This window comes from Pholis gunnellus (genome assembly GCF_910591455.1).
Source record: "Pholis gunnellus genome assembly, chromosome: 16".
In the NCBI taxonomy this organism is placed as follows: Eukaryota; Metazoa; Chordata; class Actinopteri; order Perciformes; family Pholidae; genus Pholis; species Pholis gunnellus.
In genome coordinates this window covers 8,224,830-8,245,477 of record NC_136543.1, presented here as the reverse complement: position 1 = coordinate 8,245,477, position 20,648 = coordinate 8,224,830, and the positions used below count along the sequence as shown (strand labels likewise).

The following is a 20,648-nucleotide window of genomic DNA, read 5'->3' as shown; positions in this document are numbered from 1 at the left end:
ATATGAAATCTTAAATTGACATTACCATCTTATGAGATCAGTTGTTCTTAGTCTCTTAGAATTACAGGTACATCTTTCATAGTTTGGTGCCTATTATTGACCCACAGAGACCTTTTACTGAGCTTTAATTTAAGAATATTCAAAGAAGGATCCATATTTTAAAAGACATGCTTTTGGAAATATGTTAAGTGTATCTGTAGTGACATAAACCGATTAGAAATTGATTAGATTTAAGTGATAAAATGAAGACGAGAAATACATCCTGGAAGTGTGGAGAAGGTTTTGAAACATTTCATGTAGGGAGATAAATTATACAGAAAATATAACTGAACAGTTAAAAGAATAAAATAATATAATCAAACATTTTACAGGGTTTCTTTTGTTGTCAAAGTCTTCGATTTGACTCATGACTTCAGTATTTTGAATAATCCTGGTTATAGCCTTTTAAAAGTGTTCAAATGAATTTAAAATAGCCCTTTGTAGCTATAAATATCCAGTATCTATCTGTATCTATCGAAGAGAAGCCCGGTCTTCTTTAATCTTCCCTCAGCTGCACTTCTATCTGTGATTTATGAGGGAGGTGGCGAGATATGTTTCCCCTCGCCGGTTAACCACGAGTGCTGATTCACCCAAAGACCAGGCCTGTCAGATCTCCAGCTGTAGAAGCAATAACGTTGTTGCCATGCAGTGAAACAAAAAAAACAACTGATGTGTCACAAATAATATAACTGCGTCAAAGTATCACAGTGGCTCCCCATGCCCTACTTTCTGGTCAGCCCAGTCTCATCATGCAGAAAGCATGGCAAGTCGTTGGTTTGGCCGGTGAGTGGATGAGGGCTGCAGTTTTCCCAGACTGGTCCGTCCTGAACCAGTTTACCTCTGCCACATTGCGTCCAAGAGGGAATAAAAGCAGCCAGTCAGCGGAAAACAGGGTTTTGAGGTTTTGCTTTATATGGGAGGAAAATTATTCAAAGGCTGGTCGTCTTTCCTGTCATTGCATGAGTGTTGTAGGAATTTCAGTCTGGGATTACAGCAAGGGGAAGTGAAACGTTAATGAAGCGGCACCTTGGAATTGCTTCATTTGTTTCCATTTACACACACAAAGCGCAGATTTACGGCCTTCTTAACTTGTGCATGGTGGAAGGAGTTTTGAGAGTGCCCGTCTTCTCATTTCATGCTTTGCGGTGAGTTGACAGCAATTCTGGTAACCCAGTTAAATGAAACCGCGGAACATGACTCAAGCAGAATTAAGAATACATTAAAAATAAACTGCAGGCTGTGCTCCGTATTGTAGCTGAGTCATTTTTGCTTCTCGGCCACGTGAACTAATGAATCCCACCTGGTGGTGTAGGTTGCACGTGTCAGAGTCACTGACAAAATGCTTTGGAAGTCAGATTACAGAACCTTCAGTTGTTTTCACACAATACCTCTCAGTTACTTCTCTCTGTCCTCATGTGATAAGTGGTTACAAGTTTGCTGTACAGATTTTGCACTTAAAACAAAAATGGTTTTAGAAATTCGCCCCTGCCCGATAAAAGGTATTAGGCTACGATGTCCTCGCAGTACGACTCACTCGAACATCTCCAGAACATCTGAAGACACTTTAAAACTAAATTTGAGTGTTGCTGTTGACTCACTTGATGATCTGAGCTCAGCTACAATATAATGACAGTGTCTAATTATAGGCTGGTTGTTTGAAGGCTGCTGGAAAATGTAACGTTAGCTTGTATGCAGGTCTGAGACACGGCTTGCATGCATGTATACTGTAGCTGTGTTTGGTCTAATTAAGTCGCTCTCACTGGATTCTTGTATATGACCTCAGTATATTGTGTTTAGGAGCTGAAAAAGAAGGCAGAACACTGCTCTTACCTTTCCTCTCAGACTATGGGTTCCAACACCCATACTACCATACTATTTAGTCTGCTAGAAAAATATTTTGCATGTCCCAATACCAGGATGTTACTGCATTCGGTCGCACTTTGCAGTATGCAAGCAAGCAAGCTTTTCTGGTCATTCTGACCCACAATCCTCTGAGAAGTGGATATTTAAGCAAGAGGGTAAAATGCCATCGTGGCACGGCGTTAGCCATTGGAAATAATGGGTACCAGAGTCACGTTGTGTCTAACATGCAATCTTTCCGTTACTGGCATTACACAGGTTGGACCCGCTGGCCACCAGCCCGCTGTGACCCCCGGCGCTGGGGTTTGCGCTGGCTGAAACACTGCAGTTTCTAAAACTATATCTCATCACACATTTAGCAACTGTTCTGGAGCTTTCTGACTGATCACAAGATCTTCATCAGCAAGTTATTCTGTCATTTGTCCCCCTCTACAGTCAGGTCAAAGGTCAGGCGCCAGGAACAGCTGTGAAGAAAGCCTCCCCTGGATCGACTCATTGAAGTTCCTGTTCTAAGCAGAGAGGACGACGTCTTACTGTGAGCATAACGGCTGACTGGACTTGACTCAGTCTGGGTCACTGGGACAGTCGGTCACAGATGGACCATAACTCCCGCCTCTGATCTTTGTCTGCTGTCTGCGCTTTTACATTTCCTTCCCAGACAGTCCTGCTGGTATCTGGGTGTCAGATTCCTCAGGTGTGAAGCACCAACCGCTGCTGCCGAGCCACAGGAAGACTTCTACAAAGCACCATTCACCCTGTCGGAGGGCGTTGGTACACACTTACCTTGACGTTATTCGTCTTCTGCATGTCTCTGTTATATATAGTAGAAACAGATGGCAAGATACCGTATGTCAGCCAAAGAGATCCCTGAACATGTACTGTATGTAACTCATAATGGGCTATACATCTTCCACATTATTAACAGAGGTGAGACTCTGGTCGGTTCGGCACGGCTGTATCCCCACTGATGACAGCACCAGAGCTGGATTATTGACTGAGCAGGGTGGACACCTGCTCCCAGAGCTCCAACTGACAGCTTAAAGGTGTCAATATGCTTCCAACAAAGCGCTTGTCTGAACAGCGTGATTACTGAAACAGTCGGCAAGATTTGAATTTCTCTCTCAAGTTCTTTTTTCATTCTTTAAACTGCTTCCATCACATTGTTTGTACCAACACCAACATTGTTAGTCAACAACAACAACAACAACTAATAATAATATTTGGTGCTGGTAAATAAAGACTTTATGTTTATTTCTGGACATAATGCATTGAGTTTATGGGTCTAAAATGCTGGTGTCAAACACACCCTGCTGATTGAAGTTGATAACTGACAGACTGCACAGGGACTGTTTCCTCTGCAGGATGCTGCAAACTGCTGGTGATACATGCACAGTTCTTCAAGGTGATTTAAGAAGACCAATAGTCTATTTAACTGCTATAGGGGAGGTGATACTCTCCGCTCTGTCACCCCCCTCCCACAGAACAGGTGACTGCAATACAGTACCTGCAGCAGCAGCAGAATCACATTGCTGCTGCTATGACTCCAAATGACGCTCAATGCATTTGTTAAAAAAATCTAATAAAAAAAATAACACATAAGCCATCTCTCCTCACTTCATAGCCTATAACATCGGCTGTTTTAGCTGTCACCCCTCCCAATCCCCTTTGACAGGCATGCGCCATCTCCATCCCGGTTGTTGGGCGAAAAAGTGGGCAGTTCAGGATTTCATATCTGGCTTCACTTTCTCCCAACTCCCTCCTCTTCTCTCCGAGCGTCGGACTCGTTCGGACAGCATTCCCAACTCCCCTCGTACCTGCGCAGATCATCCAGAGCCGCTTACCTCCCAACAGGACAGTCGCACTGCAGCAAGCTGAGCGGAGCTGACAGAAAATACTTTTAACAGCCGAGAAGTCAGCCCATACTGCATCAGCTGAAATGCTGCTGACAAGAAGCCGGTAGGTTTTTTGTGTGTGTGTGTGTGTGTGTGTGTGTTTGGTCTGCTCTCCTAATGATACGCAGTTGATGCGGTCCAAGTTCTTTTGAATTTAATGTCGTTTTAAATGATGGTGTAATTTAAGAAAATTACTCTCCTTACCAGTTAGCTGCTTTGCAGTAGTTGCTGTCCTCAGAAGAGGTCCTGAAATTATGAGCAGTGGTTCATTTTCTCCCCAGAAAATGTCAATTTCTGGAACTGACGCACTTAGTACAACTTTCATCTAATTCGCTTTGTGTTTTTTTTTCTTTTTCTTTGTCTTGCACAACATGAACCTCCCACTGTGTTTTACAAGAGCATGTACTGTTTGCCTCGTCCACCTGCTCTTCGTTAGTCCCCGTGATTATGTGAGACGTTGTAATGATTTATTTTCACACAGGTGAGCATATAGACATGTCCGTGAAACTGAATGAAACACTGACAGCATTAACTTTCTGCCCTTTGCATTTATAGAAAGCAACACCACTGCAGCACTTGTTTGTTTTATTTCAAATCCGTTTCCTCTGGCAGTTAAGCATGAAGCCAGCTTTTTGTCTTAAGTGCATATTTAGCCTCTTCTGCTCACTGTCTCCACCTCAGGGTTCAGGTAGATTTCACTAATGGAGAGGTAGAGGTATAGTAAAAGAGAGAAAGCTGACTTCAGGATTTTCTCTCCTTCACTTGATGGTCCAGTGGCTCTCTTATGAGTCAGTGGAGCATGTCAAACAAAAGCGCTGATATGGTTCTTTTCTAACTTCTAATCAAAATGTTAACAAACACAGCCCTTGACCACCTAATCAAATCTTTGGCTATAGATTCTAAACCATTAAAATTGTAATTTGCTGGTTGAGTGTTGATGATGCACAACAGCGTATAATAAAAGCAGATGCTCAGTGAAGTGTGACTTGATTAAATGTCAATTTTGTCACTTGCCTTATCCCTCATATTAACACTGAATATCTGCAGAGAATATTTCACACTATTTTACAAATGCTCTGAACTTCAGTAAATAATATATAAATTGGTGATGGTGTGGCACATAGCAGCCAGGACAAGGAACCCTACTGGTAGCAGGTATGACGTGGAAGCTGGTGGCCAAAGTTCTTGGGCAGGATGACAACTGAGTTGTAGTAGGAAGAATTTATATTATTATTATTATTATTATTTTTCAAGTTTATTCTTTTGAATCGCTGCCCACATCTTCAATATGTTCCAGTGACTACATTCTTCACAATAAATGATTAAAAAAAAGGTGAAAACAAAATGGCAATTCAGCCTGAGAATATGAGGTATAGGGCAACACAGTCTAATTGCTTTTCTGTGCAGAATAATACTGCACTTGTATTAAATAATTACAAGTCTGTGTCGAGGCTGAAGTTGAAGAAGTTTCTACATATACATTTTGTGTTCTGTCCCCAAGGAAGATGGAGTTTAAAATCCCATAATCTAAACTGGTCAATCATCCTAAATGCTGTATAGTCAACCAGCTAATGAGTGTTACAGTAGCCAGCAGCCACGTTTGGATTTGTTGGGACAATGAAGCAGATTTTGAATCATTGAGCGCTGGTGTCGGAATAGTGGACTTCAAATTAAAGAGTTCTTGAATAAGCACTTTAGTAGTTAATATATCGTCACCCATTCTACTCAATGTATGGTTTTGTATGGCTTATAATGAGCTTGCCAAGCATGGGCTGTGGTCAGTCCACGGATTTGCTGAGTCAGGTCTGAGATGAGGTGTTTGTTTGATCCTTCGACTCGTTCCCAGCCACGTTGGGTGGTGAATCGTCTACTGGGTGGCTTTTCCAAATTGGTCATCTTGTTGGGGGACAGACAGTGGGTTTATCGGAGATGTCTGCCCGGTTCCGGATGTGGGAAGGTTCCCTTTGAGTAAGAGCAGCTCATCGGATGTGTGGAGGTGTTACGTTTGATGGTGCAGAGAGATGAAGGAGTGGTGTTGAGTGAACAGACTGTGGGTAGGGCAGCTTACTTTGCTGTAGAGAACTCAGTGTTCATTGCTGAGATGACTGCACAACATCTCGGTTGTTTCTTAACTTGAGTTTTTATGTAAAGAAGATTCATGGGGGATTTGTTTCTGGTGCTAGGTTACTAGACAAATTGTCATCAACGTAGATACTTTTGAAAAATCTGGTCAATGGTGTGTCAGTCATACAGAGGTCAGTTAAGGAGGAGCATCTGATCCTTGTTCAGGTGAATTCTTAACATCCGTTTGTCGACCAGAAATCAGACCTTTACCTACATAGACTTAGATAAGCAGGAATAAAATCAAACAAGTTCTAATTTGCAAAATATTTTAAAATTCTGAAAGACAAATGTTCTGTGTAGTCAGATTTTCAAAATTCATGATACAGATGTTGGTGGGAAAGTCGCACAGAAATGATCCAAGTGACCCAAATGCTACATTAGCCTAGCCACTTCTGAAAACCTTTGATTTTAGATCAGAAGTTTTCTACTAAGTAATAAAAGTGGATAAAGTAGAGTAGAGTAAGAAGAGCCGACTGTCACATTTTAAATGTAAGAAAGAGCATGTTCCAAAGTACAACCTAAACGGCCCATCAAATAAACTTTTAAGACCAAACTTATAAATCATGTCATAAATCAGAAAGTTGTATCTTTGTTTAAGTAAATTATGTTGCTCTTAATTCCTATGTATCTTCAGTTTGAACTCCGTACAATGTAACCACAGCCTTGTTAATGTTTATAGAAATAAGGCCGCAACACTCATGTGGTAGACAGAAACTTATACCAGAGTGGATTTCTACCTTTTAAAACCTGATTACTGTGCATTTTAGGAGATCCCTACTGTATTTTATCATACTCATCACTGCCAAAGCCAGTCCCGGCTCAGCGCTCCAAAGAACTCACTGTCTCTGTGTGTTTGACCTGGTCAAACTGACATCAGGAGTTATTATCCAGCTTGAAAAGAAGTTTGCCTGAGATGACCTCGATGCAGACAGAGTACTGCAGAGGCCACCCAGGAGATGCAGTGAGCAATCTTTAGTTGTCAGTGCAGCACTGACAGGGATCTCAGCATCTGACTTCATGTTCTTTATTCACCATTATTCACTTCATTGCAAGTTAAAGTTGAAAACGTTAAAGGTATGATATGGAGGCTAATGTGGTTTTGACTGATGTCAGTCTTCTTTTGCTTACTTGTATGTTTCTGCAGGAGGAGGAGACTGGATTAGTTCTGCTTGTGAATAATGCATTGGCTGCAGTTTCTAGACTTGTAAATGCAGTGGGTGGCATTGATTTTTAGCTTGACTTGTCTTCATTGTTACTCTCATTACAAAGAGCAGAGCTGCAGAGTGCCTGGTGACGACGAGACCAAAGACTTTATGATCTAAAAAAGTCTCAAAATAATCAGCAGCAGGATTTTCTCCTCTGTCATCAGTGTGAATGCACAAACACAGCTCATGCACAAGCCCACTCTCACAGCAGTGATACCATTTGAAACAGTGTGCAGTGTCTTAATGTGGCCTTTTGTACAAAGCCTGCTTCAGAACGATTCTTAGTGGTTTGAAACTTCCTTTTCCATCCTTGAAAAGAAGCGAGAGAAAGGAGGGAGAAAAAGCAAGCAAGTGTGCCAGTGCCCCGTCCTTTAATTTTCCTCCGAGGCCTTTTGTAAGGGAGTCGGCCTGAAGTGAAAGCACAGTGTGCAGCTGTCCTCCTGGCCCACTGCTCGCTTTTTGTGAGACGTTTTCTCGTCAAGAATACTAATAGTGATACCAGCCCCGTGGAGGCCACCCAGCTGGCTGAGGAAACAGACAACAATTATTCTGCCATCACAGAAGGCCATTTAATCTGACACAAGTTAGCGAGCTGTGTTTGTGACGATGTGTTTGATATACCGACGCAGAAAAGCTTATCCATGCTTGTTTAGCTTTTTGCTCACTTCTGTGGTTCTGACCTTAGTATTATTAATAATAATAATCTTCTCCTTATGTATACTATGTGATGTCTCTCTCGCTCTCTCTCTCTCTCTCTCTCTCTAGAGTTAATGTGCAAAAATATAAACAATAAATAAATAAAAAACACCCAAAAGCAACTACATTGAAGTACTTATTGCATGTTAATGCATGATGATACAATAATATGATGACGTATCTCTGACAGTCACTCATTACATTTTGTTGTACTTTTTCTTTGTGTCATAAAATAGTGAAAACTACCTCTTACAATGTTCTTAAGCCCAGGTTGACGTCTTCATAAAGCTTGTTTTGTCCATAAAACAGGCCAATATGCAAATATATTTAGTTTACAATCATAACAACCATGAAAACATCCCAATATTCACATTTGAAAAGCTGGAACCCTTGAATTTTGGGCATTTTTGCTTTTTAATGACGAATGAACATTTGCAGCTTCAGGAGGTTGTGTGAGGTCACTGTGAGCGCCCTGCCAGGCCTGCTGGGTTAATAACAGGGCCAGACTGGTGACGGAGAGCTGGCAGGATGCCGCTGCGCTGAGACACTGTGTCATTAGCTCCCGGAGGTGATGAATAGCTTGTGGTCAGGAGCCTGTGCTCCCAGCTTCCCTTTGAAAACCAGAGAAGTTGCTCTTTTAAACTTAGTGGAGCTTCGAGATACGAGATGTCATTGTATGTGTTAGTGTTTTACACAGGTTAATATCATTTTCTTCAACTGTACAAAATATACAAACTCAGTTGTCAGTTTCTAACCTGGCTAAAACTAATGTCTCTGTTCCATTTTATTGCATTACACTGAGAGGTGTTTTTGATATTATTTCATAAGATCTGTCAGTTTATTCTATTTTTAGGGTGCCATAAAAAAAATGTGTTGAGACATTAATGCTCCTCTGAGTGTTAGCATTTACTGTGCCTATACATACACTCTCACAGATCTGTTAGCATGACTGTAGACTCTTAGTCTTGATTTAATGACATCTAGTCCCAAAGGCAGAGTTTATGGTGAACCTGTTTATATCGTTCTTCTCCTAAAATAACCTTCAGGTCTAAATCCCTCCGTTTTATGGCTTTTTTACATAAGTCCACATAAAGATTCTCTTTATATTTTATATATTAGTAGTGGTACAATTTAACAGTAACTAAACAGTATTACAAAAGCATAATCATATCAAATGCACAGTGTAAAAGTCAGAGCATTACAGAGTAACCTTGAATCTGTCTCTTCACTCAGCTGCATATCAATACGTGTGTAAAGCTCAAACCACAGTAGTGGCTGCTGCAGTGAAGGAAGCACAAAGGTGTGCAGCTTGTGACCATTAATATTAAGATAAAGCAGTCTGGAGAAATCAGTGGAGCTGAATCAACACAATACATGACTTCCAGTATCCGCAATCGCTCTGCCTGTTAAAGGTTAAACATGTGTGAAATTGGAAACTGATAAGGAGAAATTATTTTTTTGTCATTTTTGTGTCCTTTCTTTCGTTGCGTTTTCAACAGGAACTCTTTATGTCTGTCAAATTGTATCCAATGATAACATCATCTTGTGTTTTCCTCTTTATCTCCATAGACATGTCCAAATACTTCCACTTCTCATTGCAGTCTGCCGCCTCACTCTGGCCTTCCCCACACAAACATATTCAACATTTGGTACGTCTGCATTTTCCCATTATCTCTAACTGTCAGTATTCATTCACATTCAGTTATAAGCAAATAACACATTTAAAAGTAAGATCGCCATTCCCGCATGCCACTCTGTTCTTCATGCTCTGTCCCCCCCCCCCCCCCCCCCCCCCTCCTGCAGATGATGTCCAGCAGCTCCAGGTGAACATCCCTCACTCAGGTCCTGTTTCCGCCTCACTGGGCAGCTCCATCTCCATCCCTTGCTTGGTGTCTCTGTCCTCTTCCTCCCCTGTTGTACCGCGAGTCAAGTGGACTGTGGTGTCCGGCGGTGTGGAGACGCAGATCTTGGTGGCGCGTGGTCAAAGAGTGAAGGTCAACGAGGCATACAGAGACCGCGCTGCCTGGCTCAACTACACTTCCTCCCCCGATGATCTGTCGCTGTGGTTGGGAGATTTACGCTCCAGTGACTCGGGCCACTATCGCTGTGAGGTGCAGCAAGGCCTGGAGGACGCCAGCGACCTCGTGCAACTCAAGGTGAAAGGTAACTAAATGAAACACGTGGATCATCATGACTGAAGTTTGGAAAGATTCATATGAATATAAAGGTGACATAGGATGTGATCATCATCAGGATATGATCTGCTTTGATTGTAATCTTCCTATTACAAAACATTTGAGTCATTTTGTCACATTGATGGGCAAATCTTACATCATAAATTGACATTTACTGGTAATATACTGTTTGTAAATGAGCATTCTATATAATCTGAATTTAAATATGTGTTTATTTGTGTGTTTAGGTGTTGTATTCCACTACAGGGATGCTTTGGGTCGCTATGCGTTTTCCTTCCATCAGGCGCAGAGGGCTTGTGAGGCCATCGGGGCACAAATCACGACTCCTGACCAGCTCCTGGCGGCTTATTATGATGGCTACGAACAGTGTGATGCAGGCTGGCTGGCAGACCAGTCTGTCAGGTATCTCATCAGCTCTCAGCTCAGACCTATGCTCTACTGTAACGGCTGCACCTCCTTGTTTCATAAAAAACATTCTAAACCTTTCATTCACATTTCCCCAAAATTCTACCTGAATGGTGTTTGGTATATACGTAAAGTATACAGGATCTCCTCTAGAATTTAAATTCAAGTTTGGTAAAGTTTTCATGAGAAATGCGGATTGTTTCCGTTCGGGCAGGTACCCAATCCAAGTGCCCCGTGAAGGTTGCTATGGAGACATGGATGGCCAACCAGGCGTGAGAAACTACGGGACGATGGATCCAGATGATCTATTTGATGTTTACTGTTATGTGGAGGAAACTGACGGTATAAATAATGATACCTATTACTATGACTAAAGCCAGACTCATCTTTTAGGCCAATTCTGATTCTAGAATATATCAGGCATTATTTATGTAAACGAAGTGTGAGAAGTGTAAACATTTTGAATATTTTGTGTTTGTAGGGGAGGTGTTTCATGACTCCATCCCACAGCAGCTGTCATTTGATGAAGCACAATCATACTGCAGAGCAGCAGGAGCAGAGTTGGCTACAACAGCACAGCTGTACTTGGCATGGAATGAAGGTCTGGATCGTTGCAGCCCTGGCTGGCTGTCTGATGGCAGTGTGCGCTACCCCATCATAGCCCCTAGAAATCGCTGCGGAGGGCCTCAGCCAGGCGTCAAAACCCTCTACCGCTTCAGCAACCAAACTGGCTTCCCACAGCCGTCCAGCCTTCATGACGTGTATTGTTTCAGAAGTGAGTTTTTAGTTTCTCATAAAGTTCTTGCACATACAATATAATTTAATTTACATGTCAAAAATGCATTGGATACGCATATGAAAATGGACATTCTGGTACATGTAAATGTTAGGTATTTACAATGTATGCAACATTTGTGAATCAAAGATTCAAGTATATTTCTTGAATCATATTTTGAATCCCTTATCTGTCCTCTACAGATAATATAAATACTCCCACCGACTCTTCCATGGACAATGAGGCCACAGAGCCTGAGGACATTGGACAAGGTGTTGTAATTCTTATGGAAACAGATCAAGAGCTGCAACTAAACCAACATGTAGAACAGGTGGAGCTCAAAGCTCAAAGAGTGCTCGAATCGTTTCCCTTTTTCTCTTCTAAGGAAAACCTGGTTGACATGCACCCAACAGTTGTATCAGACACAACAGCGTCCCATCTAAACACAACACCTACATTGGACCTCTTCCAGGGATTGAATGAAACTGCATCTCCTACAGAAATGAACTCCCAATATCCTACAGCACTGATGAACACCACTTTCAGCACCACAGAAACCTATGATTCACCACAAAACACGTCATTACTGCCCAGTGTTTACAATGAGACAGATTCCCACCACAACTTGAACTTCACCTTTTACCAATCTGAGCCTGAAAGCACCACAGGGTTTCCCGAATCATCATATGAACCTCACACACATAACCAGACAGTTCCAGATACACATGCTGAAGAGAATACATCTGCAAGGCTAAAGGATTTGCAAGAAATGCAAGAGACCATTTTGGATTTTGACAGATTCCAAGCCAATTACAGCGAGACAGACAGCAATCATACTCAAGAGGAGAGTCTCTGGGAGGTAACCTCTATGACCCTTGACCCCATGGTTCAGGTGAAGCTGGAGGAGGAAACAGTAGAAAATCCTGTGCAGGTGTTTCTCTCAACTCAGGCCTCAAAAGAAGAAGAACTTACTACACAACCAACACAAACTCCAAAATCTACTATCATGGAGCTAACCTCATTGTGGGCCCATCTAGATGGGTCTGGAGATATTTCTCAAGGTATGTTGAGCATCATTTTCTGCTTCTAAGTCTTACAAAAGAACACACATCAATATATTGGATGAATCATTCAACATTTTGGGAAATAAACGTATTCAGAGTTAGATTAGAAGATTAATATCACTCTTGTGTCTCTACGGTAAATATGAAGCTACAATCAACTGACAGTTATGTTAGCTTAGAATAAAGACAGGAAACAGCTAGCTGGGTCTGTCCAAAGATACTATTATCCAGCTCCTAGAGCCTCTAAAACTCTCGAAATAACAGGTTATATCTTGTTTTTTATTCAGTCGAAAAATGATGTGTAAGAATGGCACGTTTCTGTGTTAAGGGGGTTTATGTGGCGCCTATTTCTTGGCTGGAAGGAGTGACTTACGGGAGTGTCGTCACTGTGATATTTTAACTGGATATAACGTGTTTATTAGTGAGGTTTAGAGGTGCTGAAAGGGTTATTTTGACAGAGCCTAGCTAGCTGTTTCACCCTGTTTCCAGTCTTTGTGCTAAGCAAAGCTAAGTGGTTGCTGGTTGTAGCTTCATATATACAGATATGAGGGAGGTATCGGTTTTCTCATCGAACTCTTGGCAAGTTAGAAAATCAGGGTATTTCCCAAAATGAACAAACTTTTCCCTTGATAGATGTATTTACAACGCTAAAAATGTGTTGTACTCTTTTTTAGAGCGTGACCTTGACATGGAAGCAGTCAGCTTAATCTACCCATCAGATTCTTCTACTTCTGGCTTCACCACTCATGCGTCACTTTCTACTTCGGCTAACAGTGCTTCTACTGAGCCTCGGACAGCACTCCCCGATTTGACCCTTCCATCTGGGTCAAGCCGTTCCGACAAAGTGGGCTCGGATATCTTCTCCACAGCACCACAGTTGTGGGAGTCCTCCATGTCTAGACAGGAGGGAAGTACAAGCTTAGAAATTGAAGACACAGTCACTCCGGAAAGCGAAGAAAAACAGCTGCACCCGACAATGTCTGAAGACAACCTTGTTTCTGGATTAAGTTTAGCTACCACTGAGTCTCCAGAGGGGTCGAACTCCTCTCAGTTACCTACTGATTCCTCCACAGCACGGTATCAAACATCAGATTACAGAGTGTATTTGGATGCTACGACCACTGGGTATGAAGAGGCAAGTGGACATGAACTTGCTACAGTTATTGCAATCCTTGGAGAAGACGTTAAACTTGCTCCAACCAATGAAGAGGATGTTAAAGATAGCCAAATCATTGAAGAGGAAGTTACAGTTACCTCAACCCTTGAAGAAGACATGACAGTTTCCCCAACTCTTGAAGAGAAAGCTCAAGTTTTCTTTTCACTTGAAGAAGAAGCAAACATTGCCCCAACCCTTGAGGAAGAAATTAATATTGCCCCAACCCTTGCCCTTGAAGAAGAAGCTAAAGTTGCGCCAACCCTTGAAAAAGAAGCTAACATTTCCCCAGTCCTTATAAAAGAAGCAAACATTTCCCCAACCCTTGAGGAAGAAATTAATATTGCCCCAACCCTTGCCCTTGAAGAAGAAGCTAAAGTTACACCAACCCTTGAAAAAGAAGCTAACATTTCCCCAGTCCTTATAAAAGAAGCAAACGTTGCCCCAACCCTTGAGGAAGAAATGAATATTGCCCCAACCCTTGCCCTTGAAGAAGAAGCTAAAGTTGCTCCAACCCGTGAAAAAGAAGCAAACGTTGCCCCAACCTTTGAACAAAACAATAATGTTGTTCTAACTCTTGGAGAAGAAACTAGTGTTGCCTCAATCCTTGAAGAAGAATATAGCATTGCTCCAAACCTTGAGGAAAAAGATAATGTTGCCCCAACTCTTGGAGGAGAAGCTGGCATTGCCCCAACCCATGAAGAAGAAAATGATATTGCTCCAACCCTTGCCCTTGAAGAAGAAGCTAGCATTGCCCCAAACCTTGTAGAAAAAGTTAATGCTACCCAAACTCTTGAAGAAGAAGCTAGTGTTGCCACAACCCTTGAAGAAAATGTTAATGTTGACCCAACCCTCGAAGAAGAAGCAAATGTTGCCCCAATTCTTGAAGAAGAAGCTAACGTTGCCCCAACCTTTGAGGAGGACTTTACCATCTTTGCACTCGATTCACAAACATCCAGCTGGGCTCTGATGACCACCACAACAGGACCCCAAGAGTCTCTGAATGATCTAGATTACAGTGGACAAAACTCCCCCATCACCTCCACAGCAGCTCTAGATTCCTCCTCGAGTACAAAGCCCACTGCTGCTGCCACAAAGACCACCATCACGTCCACCAAACACTGGTCCAGACGCACTTGGAGCCCTACCACCTCAGCACCAAATGTGTTCCACAAGACGGCTGAAACCCAGAAGGTGTCAACCTTCATACCACCAGTGGATCAAGGTCTGGTGGATGTTGAGTTTAGTCTCACCCAGCCGCCCACCCTTCTTATCTTGCCCAATGAGAGGGCAGCTGTAGGCGGGACAGGGAAAGCTTCAGGTAATGTTAAAGCCACTCTCATCAGCCTAACCGTCCTCCTCTTGCTACTCGACGCAATGATGCACTAAAATCCCCGATCTGTCCTCAACCTGCCTTTGCTCCATTTTCTGTAAAACACCTCCCCTCCTTTTTCAAATGACTCCCCACGTTTGTTTCACTTGTTGTCTCAGAAAGAACCACTCACCCTTCTGACTCCTCCCGCTTCCCCTTAAAATGCTCCTCACTTCTCTCCTTGTGACCCCACCTCCCCTTCGAGATACTCACACTGGGACAGCTCCCATTTGACTTTTGTCAACAGTCCACTTTTGTTGTGCATGATGTTTTCTTCCTCATCCAAAGACTGACTTCTGTGAAGTACTGTAATATACCGGTATGTTTATAAGTGTTTCAGTGCTTCTTCTACAGTGATTTTCTGCAAGAGGGATGGTTTTGGTGATAGCGTTAGTAAAGCTTTTCTCACTATCTTGATCAGTAGATTTTATTTGCAAATAATACATCTATGCACCAAGTGCAAATTATTCTCTTTCAAATTACTTTATTCTCGCTAACTTGCAGTAGTCTTTCGCAGTAATCTGGAAGTAACTTGATAAAGTGACTTTTCTCTGGAATGTAACAGCGATTATGTTGAACGCAACAGCATTGATAAGTGCAACAGCAATAACGTTTTATATTTAATTCATAACTGGACATCAAGTGTTTAAAATCCTTTTCCTCAGATTTTTAGACTTGTACTGCTATTTTAAACAGCACAATGTGTTATTATGTTGATAAGCACAAATGTTCATTTGCTGTTGAGTGGTAGCATTTAGATATTTGTTTTAAATCTACTTTATGGGTCATTCATGTTTCTCAAGTCATGTTTTATTGTGTAATCATGATTTTCCAAGATTTGTACAGCATTGTGTATTTAGGTGTAAGAATGATAAAATCAACTAATATGTTTGTTTTTGTCTCACCATCCGTTGATAAATCTGTTCTAAATATCAAAAGTTTTAGTCAACTGTAAAATGTTTTATTTGTTCCTACCACTAAAAATGAGTGTTGCATTGTGTGGAAGCCAATGTCTGCCAAGAAAACCTTAAAAGAACAAGTTAGGCATGATACAAATTTAAAGGTAAGTAAAAAAAGCTATCACTCACTCAGAATGTTGCCTTAGTATCTTATCATTTTGACTTATCGTGAGTATATTACATTTTATTCTGCAGTGTCATCTTTTTTGTTTTTTTCCTGCAGAAATTGGCTTCTGTAGCATTTGCGTACATCCAGGCAATTGCATTTAAACACAGCTATTCCCTGTGTTGAAAGGCAATCAGACAACAAGACTAGGGATTTTATTTATATGTTACATCTCATTATAGGAAAACTCATGTGCTCATTAAAGTGCATACAGCAACAGAACAGAACTTAAAATGATGCACAAACAAACTAGAGTGGCACTGCATGAGGCTCGTTCCATCTTTACAGATGCTTTTCGTGTTCTGCGTCACAAAACTGATTTTCTCTTTACCAGCAATTCACTTATCACATTTGCATTGACATTTGGGACATGGTCTCTAGAGGTATGACAGTTAAGTCTATTAAAACATAAAGGACATGTTTTTTTTAAAAGATAGTTAACATTGTAACTACAAAATAAACAGTAGAAGCTGATACAATACGTTTGAGTGATTAACAATGTATTTTCATTTAACAGGGGTCATATTATTTTTTTGTATTCGACATGGTGGTGATGCTGTACGTCACACTGATTCACATCCACTGAATGATCTCACATTTAAACTCAAGACTACTAACAAGCTCCAGTTAATCTAAAGTTGCAGGTACAATTTGTTTTGCAACTATACATACAGTATTGTACATATATCACTATGTAAACACTTTTTTACTGTCAATATGATATTAGTCATGGTGATGAAAAACCAGGAAAAGCATCCGCATAAATATTCATTTATTGAGACAAGCTTTCAGACAGAGAAAGCTTGCAGTGTCAGTAAATTAATATCGCACTGATTGGAGCTTGCACATGCTTTTGCTAATTTTTCACATTTAATGTCAACTTCGGCGCCTCCATTACGCTTTAATTTGGTGAGCAGTGGTGATTAAATATTGAACTATTCGAGGTGATAAAAGACTGGAGGCTCAGCACTTCAAGACAGGAAAGCCACTAATCATTCATTCAGTAATTGAAATTACTAACCTCACGTAATTACCTGCAGGCAATTTATTGTTGTGTGCTGTTTGAGGAAGCTACACTAACACAGATAAATCATGCAGACATTTCAGCAGAAAGGGCCGAGAGTTCAACCAAGGTTCTTCTTTCTGTGCAGAAAATGGAAGTAGAGATGCCAACATGGGTCACAGCACAAGGTTTACATTTTTTTATACTTAACCGCAGTTGTGTATTTTTCAGCAAAACGGAATGAGGGTTTTACTTTGAGTGCACATGATTCTCATTTAACTTGTGTAAAACAGTTATTACCTTCCACATGCACACACACACTGATGCAATGAAAAGATTTGAGTGTGCAGTATAATTACAGACACCACAGAGCTCTTGTTTATAGGGTGTCAAAGGAAGCAAATCAACTAAATCTACCTGTAAAATGTTTAATTTCAGTTTGGACACACATGCCTCTATTTTGCCTTCTTTTACAATTTTAGAAAATTAAACTCCATCCTCTCTTTTTCTTCAGGACTTTAAACTACAAGGCTTTTTTCTAAACAACTGCCTTATGACAGGGTCACTTTTCTTGTGATTAAATCTGTTTCCTTAACATAGTTTACAAATTGTGAATGATGGTCCTGTGCAAGCATTTTTAAGAGCATTTGAAGAAGAGATGCACGTGTAAGACAAATGTACAAATGTTATTAAACTGACGGGATAGTCTACGTGAATTACAGGGTGAGATAGCGAGTAAAAATGATGTTAAACACCAATAAATTATGACTGGAAAGACCCAACAACACCAACGTCTTTATCACTATTGTGCACTTGTAAATCCCATAACATGTTTCACATACTGTAATATATAATGACCAAAACAGATGGTATGCTTAAACAGACCGCCACAAGGTCTGTTGATTGTCATGTGTAATTGTGTCTATTTGTATTTGGAGTTCTTTTTAGTGTAATGTTTTGGCACCTCATACCCAAGAAACAAAATACAATTCATTGTAATGTGCTGTGGTGAATGTAGCTCCAAACTGAAATCAAACAGAAATGTTGTGGATAGAGTATCGACCAGGTTATAAAAAGGGAAAATGTATTGCGGTTTTAGATGACCTGTCCCTTTAAGTCTTTGTGTAATTATATTTGGCATCATTGAGGCTCCACCTTACACAAGTACCATTTGAAAGTGTTTTTTGTTAATGAAGAGTGTAAGAAGAAGAAGAAGAAGACAGGTATCAGAGAAGAAGACAGAAGACCTGAGGAGTTTGACACTGATGTTTGTCCTCAGCTGTGCAGTTGGCTCCTGGTGCTTCAACATGTCCTTTTGATGGCCTTCAGTATAACACGATTATTAGATCTGCTCATATTAACATATCTCTATAAATGTGTATAATTCACTGACATACATGTGCAGTTGCAATTATTGCATCCTCTAACTTCAATCTTCGTTTCTCAAATATTTTGATGCAGCAAATCCTTTTTTTATGCTGATATTTATACTTCAAACAGAATAATAGATAATAAAATACTGTGGGCTGCGCTCTCATGTAGCTTCAGCAGTAGAATTACCTGAAGTTGTCCTCTGTTTTGTTCCAGCTGCCTGTGTGAACGACCCCTGTCTCAACGGAGGCACCTGCACTGACCGGGACGGGCAGATTCAATGTCTCTGTTTGCCATCATATGGAGGAGACTTCTGTCAGACCGGTGAGCTCTCTGCTTTCTTGCAGTGGAAATTGTTTCTGTCGTGTCTGTCAAACAAGTTAAGAAGCTGTTTCTTCCCCTCCTCTGTGATGTTTTCAGACCTGGAGCGATGTGAACCAGGCTGGGACAAGTTCCACGGTTTCTGCTACCGACACTTCAGCCCGCGCCAGAGCTGGGAGGTTGCAGAGCAGCACTGTCGCATGCTGGGAGCTCATCTGGTGTCCATCATAACCCCTGAGGAACAGAGTTACATTAACAGTAGGTTTAGCAGGTTGAACACGTTGCTTTGTCCTGTACAAGTGTGTCTTGAGGACTGAACATAACTGCTTTATTTTCCTCCCCAGACAACTACAAAGAATACCAGTGGACCGGTTTGAATGATAAAACCATCGAGGATGATTTCCGCTGGTCTGATGGCAACCCGATGGTGAGCAATATAAGAAACCACAAGTGTGACTGAGCTCATACAAAATAAATCCACTCAAATGTGTGAGCAACAAAACACCACACAGTACATCACAGGAGAGAAAAGTTGGTGTCCAAATAAGTTTAATATTATAAAGAAATTAAAAACTTTAAAGGGGCATTCCACTGATGTTACACCTCAAGTGTATATTTCCTAATGTCTTGAGCTATATCTCTACAGAAGTTCAATACTGAATGGTGGGAGTAGCCTCTTCTTTAATAGATAATTGGAATGTTCTCCTTTGATTTGTACACTGTATGTTAGAATTCTCACTTTTCCAATCATTATTTGTGTGTAATTTTGATACATCCTTTAGTAAGATCACACAATCACTTTGACACCAGAATTTTAGGCTTTGGGAAAATGGCTGAGTGACTTATTATTTAATGCCCCTTTTATGATTTCTCACAGTTTACTAAAAACGGTATTGAATTAATTCCAAAGTTGTGCGACGTTTATCATACACTACTTCATAAATAATAAGGAAATAAGTGTGAAGAACCATTTTAATGTTGTGGATTTACTTCTCCATGTTCTGATTCTGATTAATTATTATTATTACAATTTACAACCCATGTTTTTCCTCTTCATGCATACAGCTGTATGAGAACTGGTACAAAGGGCAGCCTGACAGCTATTTTCTGTCTGGTGAAGACTGCGTGGTGATGGTGTGGCACGATGAGGGACGATGGAGTGACGTACCCTGCAACTACCACCTGTCATATACCTGCAAGAAAGGAACCTGTGAGTAATAGAAATCAGACAGTTAGAGCTCCTCATTAATGGTTTCAACTCCCTCTTGTGGTTATCTTGGGCTGTTACACCATCATACATCAGCCCCAATGACAACCCAACTTGTCTCAACTCTTCCAACAGCCTCATGTGGTCCACCACCCAGGGTCCGAAACGCCTCCATCTTTGGAAAAGGCCGACAGAGATACGAGACCAACGCAGTTGTGCGTTATCACTGCGCCCAGGGTTTCCAGCAGAGATTAACTCCTCTGATCAGGTGTATGTCTGGAGGCAGGTGGGAGAGGCCCCAGGTCCTGTGCATCCCTGGTAAGATAAAGGATTATCATAACCCTGACAAACAAATCTATTTCTAAAAAGACTTCATCAAATTCAAATTCATAATTCTTGACCAGCCTGAATAGATTGATCGAATTACCTTTCAGAGGCCGGAGGCCCAACCCAACACCCTGAAGTGACGTCACAGACCAACGGCAACTCTGCTGCCATTGAAGACGAGTTTGAAGCCACTAAAGAGACACCACAGTACTGGGACATCAAGTTTTAAAAGCCAGCCATGCTTTCCTTCCTTGTCTTCCCTCTCAAATTGTGTTGTTTTAACATGACAAGGTGCCAAGAATCAAATGCTTTTACCAATGAATGCTTAAACAGGACAATATGAACCACAGACTCATATAGATACAAACTGAAGCTTCCTCTCAGCAAAGAAGCCCAGTGCACATACAGGCTTTCTTTTCTTTTTATGGAGTTACACACTCCTACTTTTTGATGTCCTTTAGAATATTTTCTACTGTATTGTGGTTTAATGTAGTGCTAGCAGAGTGACAAATAG

At 41.1% G+C, this 20,648-nt stretch overlaps 1 protein-coding gene across 1 annotated transcript; it reads left to right on the top strand.

The window, feature by feature from the left end:
• Positions 1-1,551: 1,551 nt before the first annotated feature.
• LOC306708415 (brevican core protein-like) lies at positions 1,552-20,363 on the top strand (the record flags this gene model as incomplete). Its single annotated transcript, XM_079176252.1, has 14 exons — positions 1,552-1,562; positions 2,558-2,670; positions 9,620-9,979; positions 10,239-10,413; positions 10,631-10,758; positions 10,898-11,191; positions 11,395-12,252; positions 12,930-14,729; positions 18,496-18,603; positions 18,700-18,858; positions 18,945-19,027; positions 19,666-19,810; positions 19,943-20,125; positions 20,242-20,363. The coding sequence occupies 14 exons, from the start codon at positions 1,552-1,554 to the stop codon at positions 20,361-20,363; spliced, it is 4,539 nt and encodes a 1,512-aa protein (XP_079032378.1).
• Positions 20,364-20,648: the final 285 nt, after the last annotated feature.